Genomic DNA, 15,886 nt, shown 5'->3' with positions numbered 1-15,886 from the left:
TCAAAGATTCCATTCATAGAGAGGGTCCACCACCATTGCAATACCATCTCTTTTTTTCTCCCTCTTTCTTCATCTTCTTCTTCTCTCCTTTTTTTTTTTGTTTTAATTTTAATTTAAAATTCACATTATTTATTAAGAATAAATATATATCATTATTTTATTGTTACAGATACTGTAAATGCATCTGTTTCTCTTGTAGTTTTCTCCATAGAAGGAAAAAAAGAAGAAGGAACATCATCATTAAATCATATATCATATCATTTTTAGACTAACCCAACAAAATTTCAACAACAAAAAGAATTTTTTTTTATAATTTTTTTTTCCAACTATGATGAAGAAAGTTGGATGCTTTTAATTTCCATTTGCAATGAAGAGAGAAGATTTGGGTTTTTATCTTCTTCCTGCTCTCATCATGGTTGTTTAATCAAGCAGGTAATCATTTGTTCTTTTTTCCTTTTCAATTTATTTCTTCATTTATTTGTTGAAATAATGCCATTATGTTATGTGTTTATTGCAAATTTTGAAGCCAAATTCTGGTGTTTGAAATTGTTTTATGATCCTTTTTTTTTCTTTCAAATTTTACAAGTATTTTATGCTGTTTTTGGATTTTTTTTATTAGCTTAACCTAGCAATGATTCAAATTCCTTATCATTAGATCTTGTTGGGCAACAATTTTGATTACTTTTCCTTTAAGAGCAACAATTTTGATTACTTTTCCTTTAAGATATGTTCATCAAATTTGGAATATTTTGTTTACTTTTTTTTATTTGGTTAATTTAGGGTTCTTATGTTAAAAAACAAAAGCAGAAAAAGGGTAATAACATGAACAAAAATGGAATCATTTCTAGTTTTTTTATCTATGGATTTCCTTTTCATGATATATGTATTCCTTATTCATTTTGGTGAAGCTGAGGAGTGAATGTAAAGCTTTTCACTTTTTTTTTTACCTTCATCTTCTTGTTTCATAATTTCTCTTTTATTTTATTTTATTTGCCATGGAAATAAGTGTCTTTTACAGTATGCTTATAAAGTGGGAATTGCCTTGGTTAAACTGAAGTTTGAAGATTCTAATTTTTCACATAATTTCACTTTCAGTTCAAGGACTTATTACATCTCTGCTATCGGATTTCGGGACCAAAACTGCGATGTTTCCTGTTGTGACTTCAGCATATATTTGTGTTTTTTGTTGTTCTTCTTTCAGGAATTCAACCATCTGCATTTTGAAACGAACCGATATTTGAGCCAAGGGGGTTGGAATTTATCATGGCTGGTATTGATGATAACGTTTCTCTTATCGGAGATTGGATTCCTCCTACTCAGAGTCCAAGGACCTTTTTCACAGCTATGTTAGGTGATGATAGTGGTTCAAAACAAGTGTCTAAAGCTCCTCTTGAAAATAAAAGTGAGGGACTCTTTCTGGGAGAGAATAGTGATAAAATGGATGTTAACCAAGGTTGTGAACCGTCAAATGAATCGACTTTTGAGCAAAAATCAAGTACACGGGCTGGTTTGTTGGAAAGGATGGCAGCCAGAGCTGGTTTTAATGCTCCGAGGTTGAATACTGAAAACATCAGGTCTACTGATACTTCGCTTAACCCCGAGATTCGTTCTCCTTACTTGACAATACCTCCTGGTCTCAGCCCTACAACACTGCTGGAATCTCCGGTTTTTGTTTCGAATTCGTTGGTAAGTTTGCTTAACTTGAAAGTTTTAGTACCATCATAATTCTGCTTTTTGGAACGAAGTATCGATGGTATCAACAAACAACTGTTGTGGTCACCCGGGTCCATGATGTCCATACTCCACTGAAGGCATTTGCAATCCTAAAATCAATCTTTTGATATTTATTGGATTTATGTTGCATATGAATTTCTCGTTGTATCACTGCAGGCACAGCCATCCCCGACTACTGGAAAGTTCTCATTCATTCCTAATGTTAATGATAGGAGCTGTATCCCAGAGTCTCGTGATAAAAGTGAGGATAACTATTTTGAAGACATCAATGCATCATCATTTGCCTTCAAGCCCATTGCAGAATCGAATTCCTCTTTTCTCCTTGGTGCGATGAGTAAAGTATGAGAGAAAAAGATTTAATGAATAAAAAGGTCTTTCTTCGGAAATGCACAATGGTATTCGCATTTGTTCGTAACCCATTTTCCTTTAAACTGCAGGTTACTCCGGCCAGTCTTCCTCAGCAGTCTTTTTCTAACATTGAAGTTTCAGTTCAGTCCGAGAATTCTCAGCCATCTCGAAGCGTAGACCCGAGGAAACTGCAACAACAAAACAGCAACATGCTTAGCCTTCAGGCAGATTTCTTGAGGTCATCAACTGAAAAAGATACGGGGAGTAACAACTCTGCAGACCAAAGGGTCTTTGATCCCGTTGGTGGGAGTGTTGAACATTCATTGCCTCTTGATGAGCCCCAGGATGAAGAAGGAGATCAAAGAGTCAGTGGAGATTGCATGGCTGGTGGTGCGCCATCTGAGGATGGATATAATTGGAGGAAATATGGGCAAAAACAAGTTAAAGGAAGTGAATATCCTCGTAGTTATTATAAATGCACACATCCAACTTGTCAGGTTAAGAAGAAAGTCGAACGTTCTCATGAAGGTCACATAACGGAAATAATCTACAAGGGAGCTCACAACCATCCCAAGCCTCCACCTAACCGTCGATCATCCATTGGATCATCTAACCCATTAATTGACATGCAACTTGAACTCCCCGAACAAACTGGCCTTCAAAATGGTACAGATGGTGAGCCTGTTTGGGCAACTGCACAGAAGGGAACAGTTGCTGCTACTCATGACTGGACGCATGAAAACATCGAGATGACATCTTCTGCAACTATATGTCCAGAGAACGGCACTGCACCGACCCCAAATGGTACTCACATTGAATCAGGTGATGCAGTGGATGCCTCATCTACATTCTCTAATGATGAAGATGAAGATGATCGGGGGACACATGGCAGTGTCTCGTTAGGTTACGACGGTGAAGGAGATGAATCTGAATCAAAGAGAAGGTTTACATCTGATAAAATGTTTGAATAATATTATTATTGAGATCACTATGTGAATGTTTTCGTGTTTTATTTATGCCAGGAAAATCGAAGCCTATACAACAGAAATGAGTGGAGCCACACGAGCTATTCGTGAACCTAGGGTTGTGGTCCAGACAACCAGTGAGGTAGATATCCTAGATGATGGATATCGGTGGCGCAAGTATGGCCAGAAAGTAGTGAAAGGAAATCCAAATCCAAGGTTTTTTTTCCTTCTGTCATTGTTTTATCTTGTATATCCTCTTTCAGTTTACTGCTCTCGACTGCTGATATAATGCAGAGCTCGTTTGCTATTGTTTCAATGCAGGAGTTACTACAAATGCACAAGTGCTGGCTGCACCGTGAGGAAGCATGTGGAGAGGGCATCACATGACCTTAAATCAGTAATTACTACTTATGAAGGAAAGCATAATCATGATGTTCCAGCTGCTCGTAATAGCAGTCACGTCAATTCTGCTACTTCGAACACAGCAACCGCCCTCACTTCTTCTTCTGTCCAAACCCATGCCCACAGGTCAGAGCCATCACAACTTCACAACAGCATGGTTAGACCGACATCATTCGGTCCATTTACCCTGCCTGGAAGGCAACAACTGGGGCCTTCACCCGGCTTCTCCTTTGGAATGAATCAACCAGGCCTAGCAAATTTGGCAATGGCTGGATTAGGCCCTGGACAACCGAAGATGCCGGTTCTGCCTCTTCATCCATACATGCCTCACCAACGCCAGGGTAACGAAATGGGTTTCAGGTTGCCAAAAGGAGAAGCAAAGATGGAACCGATGTCTGACCCGGGTTTGGATCTATCCAACAACACATCAGTATACCAGCAACTAATGAGTAGGCTGCCCCTTGGACCACAGATGTAAAATTTCCTTCTTTTTTATTCAGTTCTGAGAAGAAATAGAAAGCATTTATGTTTTCAAATATAGAAATGAGCATTTCATCAGTGCTCATTCTTTTCTTCCATATTATATTCTCTTGATTTTTGATGACTTGAGAACATAAGTTGAAATTATTATGAAATGCAGTACTATTTTTCCTCCATTTATGTCTATTTGCCACCTACATCATGTGATAACGTATTACCAGAAGTGGAACTGTAACTGCAACTGCAAACTGTAGTTGTTGGAACTTGATTTCTTTGTTGGCTACCAACTTGCCAAATATATTTGGACAATTGGAACTATAGACTTGTTCTGGACATAGAGGTTATCAATGTACTCATAATATATATATATTCAAATGGTAATCTATGAACTCTAATTAGATAGGAGACAACAACCTTCAATTGTAGTCTTTCTACTTTAGAGAAAGTGAGTCTTCATACACTGAATGGTCACCTTAGCATGTAATAAAATATTTTCCATGCCCCTAGCAAAGACTGTCAAGAGTGTGGACTTCCATACTTTCACTGCTATCTTTCATGGTATTAGAGGTGTAGGATTGGTCCCATTTAAGTCAGCAAGTTGTTGTGGTTACTGTTATGTTTGTGGTCTTTTTGTTGCTGTTTATGTTTGTTACACATAGGTTAAGAATCCACCTCCACCAAATAAGGAAACCTTGCCGAGGAACCTTCATGCCCCACCTAGAATCAAGTTTACGCCAAGCTCTACTATTTTGATATGATTGTTCTCGCTTATCATTAACATATCCTATAACTACATTATGTCAAAGGTAAATTTAAAGGGACATGTAAGATCCTAGACCCCTAAAATGGAAAAGTTGTAATTCAGTCTTTCATTAGTGGTGAAATTATAAATTAATATTTGACAAAATTTTATTAATCTCAAAATGAAAAAAAAAATTGTTTAGTTCCTTCAAAAATGATGAGATTATAATATTTTTACCTACCAATAAGAGTACATATAAATGTTCCCCTTATATACTCCCCAAAACTTTATAGCTTTGGGGAACTCTTGCTTCTACCTCTCTCTCAACTCCATATCCTTTTCAGTTTTCTCTCTCAACTTTATAACTTTATATAGGAGTGTATATACATATATATATGTATGTACATATAATTGTGTGGGAAGGTGTATAATAGTGGCAGACAAATCAACTAGGTTAACAAGGCCAACAATATAGAAAATGCTTGCCTCTGCTACTACATACAGTAGAAGCCAATATGCCAACACCCAAGCAATGTTAAGGACTATTGCTATATCACGTACTAAATTCTATATTCTATTGAACCAAAAAAAAAAGAACTCTATAATCCATGGTATTCTCCATATTAAACTCTATAATTTGCTGGTAAAAGAATAGTACAAAATAATTATATATTAATCCATATTAAAATAATTTTATCTTTTTTTTTAAATAATAAATTTAGTTTTTCTTTTTTTTTCTTATGAAAACATTGATTGAACTATTAAAATTATAACGATACTTGTATAGCAGTTTACATACTTTATTTTTGAATTAAATATATATATTAATTTTTACAATTTTTTTTTAAATTTATTGAATTTTTAACAACTTTTTTTTGAATTTTTTTGCATTATCAGAGTTAGAATCTACATTGAAACAAATCATAACATCCATACTATGTCAATATTATTTATAACTTTTGACATTTTCAAATCAATATCCATATCTCAGTTACACCAAATTGAGTAGCATAACTCGTTTCATAACATTATTGGCCCTCAAGGCTCATCGCACTCAATCCGCATGGTCCTTCACATGCTATTATTCATTACATTCAATTCATCAAATCAACATGATTTATTCATTTTTCCCATATCAATTAAAATAATCAATCATGTAAAATAGTTTACAACCCTTATCAACTGAACATTGACTCAAGACGGGTACATAGATCATCTCATCATCAAACCAATATAAATTGCACCTAATGCATCATTGGTATGTCCAAAGTAATATGCGTTTCACGCCTCAACGGTATAAACCGAAGTAATGTGTTCTCCACACTTCATCGGTACGTCCAAAGTAATATGAGCTCCGCACCTCATTAGTATAAACCAAAGAAATCGCCATATAACTAATACTATGACATGCCAACTATAAACGACTCTATCGGAGATCGTTTAATAGGGCATTTACAATATTACCAAGCAATAGTTCACATAATACTAATCATTACATAACCTTTCATATTACTTCTATTACATTTTCATTCTTTCACATGTCATTCATGCATTATAATAGATTTACATCAAACATTCATATTATTGTCTAACTTTCCATAGTTTTTCATTATAACATAGAATATATACTCATGCATATATATTCATGATATTTCAATACTCATTCTATTATTTATGATTTATATTTGAATAAGCTAATTACTTAAAATTTATATGTGAGAAAATCAAATTATGCTAGCACAAACCGATTCGACGAACATTCTCGCCTTTAACCCTCGAAAATCCGACCTTCTCTCAACTACATTGAATTATTCATTTACGAAATAGTATTAGATTCACTAAAACATAACCAAAGCTAAGCATAGTTACATACTTTACAAATAAGTCCCTTTTAAATCTTTATATCCGAAATGCTCGTATCTTGATATCTCGATATTTAGTCTATCGAACCATAACCCGATTTCGTATTCATTCTCAAGGAACCTCGAATTATCAATTTATAACATCTATTTCTAAAGCTTTTCTTTCTTACAAATGGGTCCCTAATGATTTAACAATTTCCATTATATTACTAACGTGATTCAACCATGGATCAGCCCAACATCACACATGCATGAAGTCAACTCTCAAAACCTAAATTTTCTTAAGCTTCAACAATGGCAAGTTAACTTATCTATCTTAATTGAAAAATCTACTTAATGGGCAATGAAAATCTAGCATTTAGCCTAAAAATTTAACAAAAAATTACTTGAAAACTTACCTATTTTCCTTAGATGATAAATGGCCATGGAAGAAGAAAACCACAATTTTTTTCCTTTATTCTTTGTATTTCGGTGAAGGGAAAAGATGACGAGAATGACTAAAATTTTCATCTCTCACCCATTTTAATATATACATAGTTTTATTAAATTAAATAAAACCTTAGTTAATAAAATTTTAACGGCTATGATTTCATTTCACTTAGTGGAATCCATGGATGAAAACGGACTCATCCATCAAGTATATATCTAATAGTGGTTTAATTACCACTTAAGGCCAAGACGAATTTCCACTTAGGTCCCTATCTAATTATTCCTTCATTTCATGCTTCCTCAACAATTTAATTACTAATTAATTCTATTTAATTAATTATTAAATAATTTTATTTCTAATTTAATTATTAATATTTCTATTTTTAATTTCGTACTTACTTTGCAACTGTTCAATAAAAATCGATGGACAACTCGGTTAAATAAATTCGGTTTCAAATCTGACTTTTTCGACACTGATGAAAATCGGGTTGTTACACAAATAATAACGAAAATCATACTTTTTTATGATGAAAATAAAACCTATTAAATAATGTTAAAAATATTATTTTCCCAATAATTTTTTAGATGTTATTTTGAATGAAAATGTCTTGCTAATGCATATATTTATAACGCTAATTAAATATTGGTTTTAATTGGTATATAACTATAATACTAATTAATTGATAATTAATTTAAATTAATAAGTGTAATTTAACATGGATTCAAAGTCTAATTGAGTGATAATAACTATTACATTGATAATGAAAACATTATTAATAAATTAATTATAATTATAATTATAATTATTTTTATATTATATTATATTATTTATATATTTAAAAGTATGAGAAGTATATATAATACAAAATACTAATTTTTAATTGATCAAATTTCTTTATTTTAATTTCTCAGATAGATTTAAGTTATATTCTTTGTCGAATCAAGATTTGTGTTGAATTGAACTGATTTGATTAAATGCAATTATTATTTATAAAAAAATATTATCTAATTTAATTATAAAATATTTATTTTCTTTTCAACTTTGATATATAAATTAAGAATAAATAAATAAATTTATACTAATATATTAATATTATCTTATATATATAACGATAATCTCACACCTTAATTTTTATTAATTATAAAAAATTAATTTTAACGTTATTAATTAACATATTTAAAATAACATCATATTTATACATAATTTTTTATTTATTTAATTAAAATTTTATATTTATATATTTTTAAATTTATCTAATTATATTCAATGATTTTATAAATTTATTAATTAATAATATATTATGTTATTTTTTAAGTAGAATTTTTAAAAGATACAATCACATTAATTAATTTTGCATTAATATACCATAATATTAATTAATATTAATTTTATCATTATCACTTAATAATATTAAAAAATTATTATTCTAATATCAATTTAGTAATATAATTAACAATAACAGATATGACCGTCAATTCAAAAAAAATTTCAAACTCTAAATTTCTTTCTCACCTACATTGCAGGTGAATAATCACATTTATTTTTTTATAAATTAAAAATAAATAATATTCTATAAATAGAAATTTAAAAATAATATAGAAAATTAGAATTATATTAGAAAATAAGTTGTAAAATTAAAATTTTAAAAAGTAAAACAACATGATTCATGATAAATACGAAAGATATTTAAAAAAAAAAAAACCTCTCTCGTTATTATTATCATAATACTTAGACTTCTATTTAAGTTATAACTTTTGCTTATTACGTTAAAGTTTATTTATAAAAAATAAAAATAATTCAGAACTTTTAAAACAATATTTTAACCTTAGTTAATTAGTTATTTCGTCTTTCTGATAGTGAGTATGTTTAGAGTTTTATTCAAATTATAACTCTATTCTAGAGTCAATAAAATTATCACAACTTATTTTTAAATAGGGTTATAAGTAATATTTTTAAATTACATTATAAATATTTTAAAATGTCAATTTAGTAATATGGTAGAAAATAAAGGGTATTCTCGTTGGTTCAAAAGTTTTTCTAAATTTGTGCTTTTATATATATACGCTAGCTTTTAGTGTCCATGCATTGCATGTAATTTTACGTATTTAATATTTAATTATTAATTTTTAAACATTGTACTTTTAACTGTAGTAATTAGTGTAAAGTAATATTTCTTATGTAAATTATTGCATGTATGTAATCCATGCATACGAATCTGTATATGAACCTTGGATAGTATACAAGTTACATAGGATATGCGAACCCTAGGCATATGAGAGATACATAAGACGAGCAAACCCTGTATAATATGCAGACTGTACATGTTTAGTTATGCAAAACAAGTTGTTTAGTTATGCGAAACATACTTGTTTATTATGGGAACCCTACATGATAAAATATGTGAACACTATATACATGTGAGCCTAATACTTATGCGAACCCCATGTAAGTTATAGCTTATGCGAACCCCCGAATAGGTGACCTCATGCATGTAAAACCCTTGTATGCGAACACCTATAGGTGAACCCCTTGCATGTGAAACCTTATAGGTGAGCCCTTAATGCAAGCTCCTATGTGTGACCCCCCTCTGTGAGAGCCCCTTTGTGTGAACCCCTATAGTATGCAAACCCTTGCATGCAAACCCTGATTGCGAACCCATGTGTTAAAACATATAGGATTTATTATGCGAACTCTTAATATATTTATGCTAGCCCTAGTAATAATATGAGAACCCATGTGTTTTATTATGCGGACCCTTTATTTGTTAGCATGAGAACCTTAAAATGTGTGAACCACTAAGTGCGAACCCTACTTATGAACTTGTATATATGTGTAATCGAACTAGGTCGGTTAGTTCTCATGAAGATACCATATATGTAAAACTTTTGTTAGCTTGCTCTAACTAATTGTATATGTGAAATTGATGAGAGTAAATGCATGAAGACATGTTTTTAAATGTTAGTATGTAATTTTAAATGTAGCATCGAATGACGATAAAAAGCATGATATGCTAAGAATAGCTTGGACAAATCGATTAATAATGGTTCGGCCCCAATTACCTACCTCCACTACCTTGGTGTACCTCAACCAAGAATTTACGAATTCACCATACTTGAATTATTACCTTTTAAGGAAAATGTATAATCTTTACAATCCCCATATTTTTCACAAGGCTAAGATATAACATTACCCTTAGTTTTTATGGCTTAATAAAAACCCCTCCTAGTTTTTGTGGCTCAACTAAAACCATCTCAATTTACAAAAACAAAGAGACCTTTACAAGGTGTGTGCTTACAAAAATTAATCTCTCAAAACAAATATATGTAAATGATAAAAGATTTGACATTAAGCTCCTAGAGAATATTCACAAGAGAAATGAAATAATAAATATTTGAATATTTTTCTCTTGATCTTAATACTTGGATATCTCTCTCTTGAGTCTTGAAGTGTATTTATACCAAGGAACAAGTTTGTGGACATTTATGGTCGTTTGGGATGAAATCTAGCCAGCATTAATTTCGGGCTTAAAAATTGTCCCTGCACATCATGTCTTGAGACCTAGCAAGATGTCTCGAGACAAGGATGAAATGTAGCTGTTATATAGCCGTTGGCAAGCCATGTCTCGAGTGTAACCTCTCTAACCCGGCCTAGACAGTAGACTTGAGTCGGAGAGATCACATTTGCCACTGAGGTGGCTCGGTCTTTTTACAAATTAATTTTGAATATTAAACCTATTTTACCCAAGTGAATATCAATTTAAGATTAACAAAAACTTTTCATGAATGTGCACAATATGTCATACAATGAACAATCCATTTTATCACTCAATAGTCCTACCCCCAACTGTTATATATTACAATAGGGGTTCCTCAGAACTCCTCCTCAAAATACTCTAATTTAGTCATCTCAGGTTGCCCGACAATGATGGCTTATGTCAGATCTTCCTCCTTACCATAACGCCTCCTTGTGTCACGGGCCAAAGTACAAAGCCCGTGACCATGGCACAAGATGCGCCCCATAGAGGTCGATCGATTAGACGGGGATCATTTAGCTCATGAGAACTGGCCCGATTCCAAGAACTGTTGGAGAAGCCTACTAGATTGAAGCCTGGTTGGCCCAATAATGAAGATATGTCAACATAGGCTATTTTTAGTAAGTGGGAATCATATATTGTAAATTTGATATGATATGATATGATAATATTGTAAATTCCTAAAATTAAGGGATAAGCTAATCTCATCCGTCGATGTAAATGTATCTTGACCGTCGATTTTAGGGGAGCTCAACTATATATAGAGAGCCTTCCCCTCACTTGTAAATCATCCATTGTAAGTTGAATTCTTAAGAGTAACAGAATTCTTTAAGCATTTACTCAAACACTTTGTGAGCGTTTTTTTTTGTGGCTTTCTGTTGTTCTTTTGTAGCTTCTTTTGTCACAATTGCTTCCGCTATACAAATTGGTGCCTTGGAGAAATTCTTAACGAATCCTTACTTTTGGGAGTAAAGGCTGACTTAGGCAAGTTTGGAGTGAACAGATCGCCTAAGGCCGCACGGATCGCAAGACAAAAGATCTAGCTCCGTGACACTTGCATATGCAATGCAATCATTCAATATCATTGTCAACATTCTATCTTCATTGCAAGAACAAACAATTCATGAATTAATTGTTAAAACATGTGAGACATATCTTCAATATTTATAGCAATAATAAATATATATAATCATTCACGAATTAAATCAAACAACCATAAGAAATTATATCATAATAGCAAGCATTAAATCATTTACGGGTTTATGCCATCAATCATAAACAATTAAATCATAAATTCATGTATTCACTCATTCTATTCCTAATCCAGGACTTAATTGCATAATCTAGTTTTCTAGATGCCATTAAAAATCTACCTAGGGACTGATTTGCATGAAATAATAAAAGATATGGTAAAATTGTAATTTTTAAGTTTCAGAGGCCATACGGCCATGTGTCCAGTCTGTATGCGTGGCCCCAAGTCGTGTTCGATATGAAAGGTGAAGGTGCAGGGGCCATACAACCGTATGTCTAGGTCGTGTGCAAAGCATGAATGCAAGGGATAACTAGGGAAAACGACCGTGTGATCCACATGGACAGGCCACACGCCCGTTTGGTAAGTTGTGTGTGATAGGGAAGTTTCAAATTTTGACCTGATTTTTCGTAAAAGAACATACACATGACTTTCCCGAGACCTTAGGCGACTATCCCACGCTTAAGTTCTTTCCAAACACCTATAAGGGTCAATCTTGATAGAATTTTAACGATCTAATGACTCGAGTTTCAATAACTTGGAGAAGAAAAATTGATGAGGACTTTATTTAATTTTCAAAAGCTTTAGGAATATTTTTCAGTAAAACGTAAGGGTTTTAAAAGAGTTTTGAGATAGAGAATAATGAGAGAAGGCTAGGATATATAGAAAGAGTCAGGTTTTCAATTTGATTAAATAACATATAAGGAATTTTAATAGAACCAGGGAAGGACTTAAAAGTTAAGTCGAGGAAGAATTTGAGGACTGGTGGGCAAATAGCCCATTGGCCTAAAAATCATCAAAAATTAATTAAGAGTGGCATGAGTAGAGCTTAGAATATGAGGGAAACTCAAGAAAGCTTTGACCATTAGACTAATGCCCACATTTATACTCAAAACACACACAAATAGATACATAAGTCATATTACCTAGGTTCTACATGTGCAAAAAAAATTAAAAAGTTAAAGAAAAACAAATTTATAAAACTTGAACCTAAATTTCTTAAGACTTCCTACTAGGTTTCTAATAAATAATGCTAATTTTTAATCCTTAAATATTCTAAGAATTCTAACCTCTAATTTTTTGGATGTTACATAGAGACAATTATTGTACAATGCCTCAAGATAAACAACTCTTGAAGCGGATTTTTGCTTCGAAGTTTTCATGTCTCAAGACATATAGTCATATGCCTCGAGACTTGCATGCCAAAGTCCCTTAAAAATATTTTAAACATCTTAAAACACTTTGATATTAACCAAAACATATTTAGATAAATTAGAACACATTTATAACATATTTTTGAGTATTTTGCAAGTCTTTGAAAATGTTTGATAAAATTTTCAATCATATTTTCACCAAAGGATTTAAGACATATAAAAGAAAAAAATTTGTCTTAAATGTTGTCGTATTAAAAGTTTGAGACATCAAAGCTAACATTTATGCTTAGGGTTTAAGCTTACATATCATTAATATAATGATGTACATTATAATAACATAGTTATATAATTGGATACGTATAATTAATAGTCTACCTTAATTATATAATGTTAATTGTATATTTTACAATCTACTATAAAATTAGTTAAATATTTATGGTTCTGGTTGCATATCATTAATAAAAGAATGCACACTATAATATCATTATTGTATAATTATTATACATTTATAATTTACTTATATATAATAATTTATATATTATATGTAGTTAAACGTGTATGTGTGCTTTTCTTTTTGTGATATAATATGTACTAAATATAATTATATCTCACATTATAAAATAAATTCATATTATAATATTTTTTTCAAATTTAGGGATTCTGATAATCCCATCTCATTGTTCAGTTAGGTTTATAAATACAAAAACTATATATATATATATGATTCAAGAAAAGCTAAATAAGATTTAAGAAAATAAGATGTTAGAGAATATATCTTTTTTCTAATAAAAATTATTTATATTTAATTTTAGAAAATATTTTATTATGTTTTTATATGCACTTATTTGTGTAAATTATAATAAATGTTTAAGGTAGTGATAAATCTTAGCCTTATATATATAAGACGTCGTGGGTTCAAATCTTGTTGGAACCATTTATTTTCTAATCGATAGATTTGGATATTTGATCCGAACTTGAATCCCTAATTATAGGAATACAGATTCAAATAATGAATATCTAAAGGGGGTCTATACGCATCTGCAATGGATAGTAATTTTAATATCCAAATCCAAAATTCAAGTCGAATGTTCGTGGATATTTGAATTGCCATCCCTAGTTCAAAATAAGGGATTAGATTGATTGACCCACAAATTGGTTGAACCAACGATTGAACCAATTTTCTCTATTTTTTATTTTTTATAATTTTTTAATGATCTATTCAATTGAACTGGACAAATTTGATTGGGTCAAGAACAAGTGGTCTGATCGATTCAACTACCGATTTGATTCTAAAAACCCTAAATTCAACCACAAGTAAAATGAAAAAGGACTAGCGGTCAAGTATTCAATCCATGTCAATATTAAATTTAATCCCTAAACAATCTCTACTCTTACCACTTATAAAAAAATGTTAATTGGCTTGCCCTTAGTTTAAAAATAAAATATTAGTACTAAAATTTAAATTTAATAAAAGTATAAGGACTTCTGTCATATTTTAACCAAAATAAAAAAGAGTTGTCACTTACTTTCTATTAATAATTAATAGCGGAATTTGAGCTGGAACTGGTTGAAAACAGGAAAAGATGAGTAAGTTCATCGTGTAACGTGCAAACATACAGCATGGCGTGTGGACTATGGAAAAAAGGAGGTGACTAACCTAAATGGGATTTTTCATTTTATTAATTAAAAATCAGAGATTTAATTGGAACAAGTTTAAATAAAAATATTAAATTTAAAAAATAAATTTAAACATAAAAATTAATTTATTTAAAATACGAACCAAATTCAGATTTAAACTTAAACATTCAAAATTTAAACTTGATTCGACTCAATCCGTTTTTTATGTTTGTAATATATATTATGTTATATATTTGTATATATAACTTACAACATATAAAAACTAAATCTATAATAATATATAATACTATAATATAAATATTAAAAAAATAGATATATATATATATATAAAGTTTTAATAAATGAAAAATATATATAAGATTATTTAGGTTAAACAATGTAATAAATTTATATATTTTTCACAAATTTAGAAATTAGTTATTGTAATTTTATTTTTAAGAATTTTGTCTCTTTATTTTTTAAAATTTAAAATTCATGTTCAGTTATTAAAAATATTTTTTATTAAATTTATTGATGTGACATTTTAAAATAAAATAAATTACTTAGTAGCCATGCAACTATAAAAATAATATTATAATAAATTTAAATTTAACAAAATAATTTTAATAGTATTAATAATTGGACTTAAATTTTCAAATATTAAAATTAGAGGGACTAAATTATTAAAAATAAAAGTATAAGGATTAATTTTTAAATTCGTGAAAAGTAACCAAATATTAAATATTAAATATAATTTAAATATTTAGAAAAAAAATATGGGTGAGCATAAAAGGAGTTTGGGCTAGCTTTTTTTTTTTTTTTTTTTTACAAATATGGATGGAGTTTGAGCAAAATTTTTAGCTCATAAATCAAATTGGACAAAATTTGAGCAAACATAAATTATGTTAATATAATGTTTAAGCTCGACTTGAATTGAGTATAACTCGGCCCATAAATAACACCTCTACTTAAAAAACAATAAAAGGTAAACTACATCTAAGGTCACTAGATTATTAGTAAATTTACGTTTTAATTACTCAATTTCAGAGAGTTATAAAATGATCATTGAACTATTCAAAAATTTTTATTTAAGTCATTCGACTATTAAGGTTTTTTTTTTAAGTATGGTTAGGAAGCTCCAAGTAACGATCAATATGATGGATTAATATACCCATCGATGAGTAAACATACATACTTTAGATCCAAGTTGATCTAACAATTAGTGTTGGATATCAAAGACGAAATGTTGTTTAGATTTAGTTCACATATATGTGACGTTCAAAGTTATTTCATAGAAAAAGTTAAACTGTAAAAAATAAGAGGAAAGATATATTTCAATTAATACAAGCAGTATGAATAGAGAACGTCATA

General features: G+C 30.3%; 1 protein-coding gene across 3 annotated transcripts; it reads left to right on the top strand.

The window, feature by feature from the left end:
• Positions 1 to 4,105, top strand: LOC107926307 (probable WRKY transcription factor 2). 3 transcript variants are annotated; one of them, XM_016857138.2, is made up of 6 exons: positions 1 to 432; positions 1,096 to 1,686; positions 1,891 to 2,073; positions 2,172 to 3,025; positions 3,105 to 3,263; positions 3,369 to 4,105. In XM_016857138.2, the coding sequence occupies exons 2-6, from the start codon at positions 1,264 to 1,266 to the stop codon at positions 3,925 to 3,927; spliced, it is 2,178 nt and encodes a 725-aa protein (XP_016712627.1). In that variant the 5' UTR covers positions 1 to 432; positions 1,096 to 1,263; the 3' UTR covers positions 3,928 to 4,105.
• Positions 4,106 to 15,886: the final 11,781 nt, after the last annotated feature.

The sequence above is a fragment of the Gossypium hirsutum genome, chromosome A08 (genome assembly GCF_007990345.1).
Source record: "Gossypium hirsutum isolate 1008001.06 chromosome A08, Gossypium_hirsutum_v2.1, whole genome shotgun sequence".
Classification (NCBI taxonomy): domain Eukaryota; kingdom Viridiplantae; phylum Streptophyta; class Magnoliopsida; order Malvales; family Malvaceae; genus Gossypium; species Gossypium hirsutum.
This window is presented reverse-complemented; position numbering and strand designations above follow the sequence as displayed.

Coding starts and splice junctions, on each gene's coding strand:
- LOC107926307 (XM_016857138.2), top strand. CDS start 1,264: ATGGCTGGTATTGATGATAACGTTTCTCTTATCGGAGATTGGATTCCT. Junction 2,074..2,171: donor TCCTTGGTGCGATGAGTAAA/GTATGAGAGAAA, acceptor TTTAAACTGCAG/GTTACTCCGGCCAGTCTTCC. Junction 3,264..3,368: donor AAAGGAAATCCAAATCCAAG/GTTTTTTTTCCT, acceptor GTTTCAATGCAG/GAGTTACTACAAATGCACAA.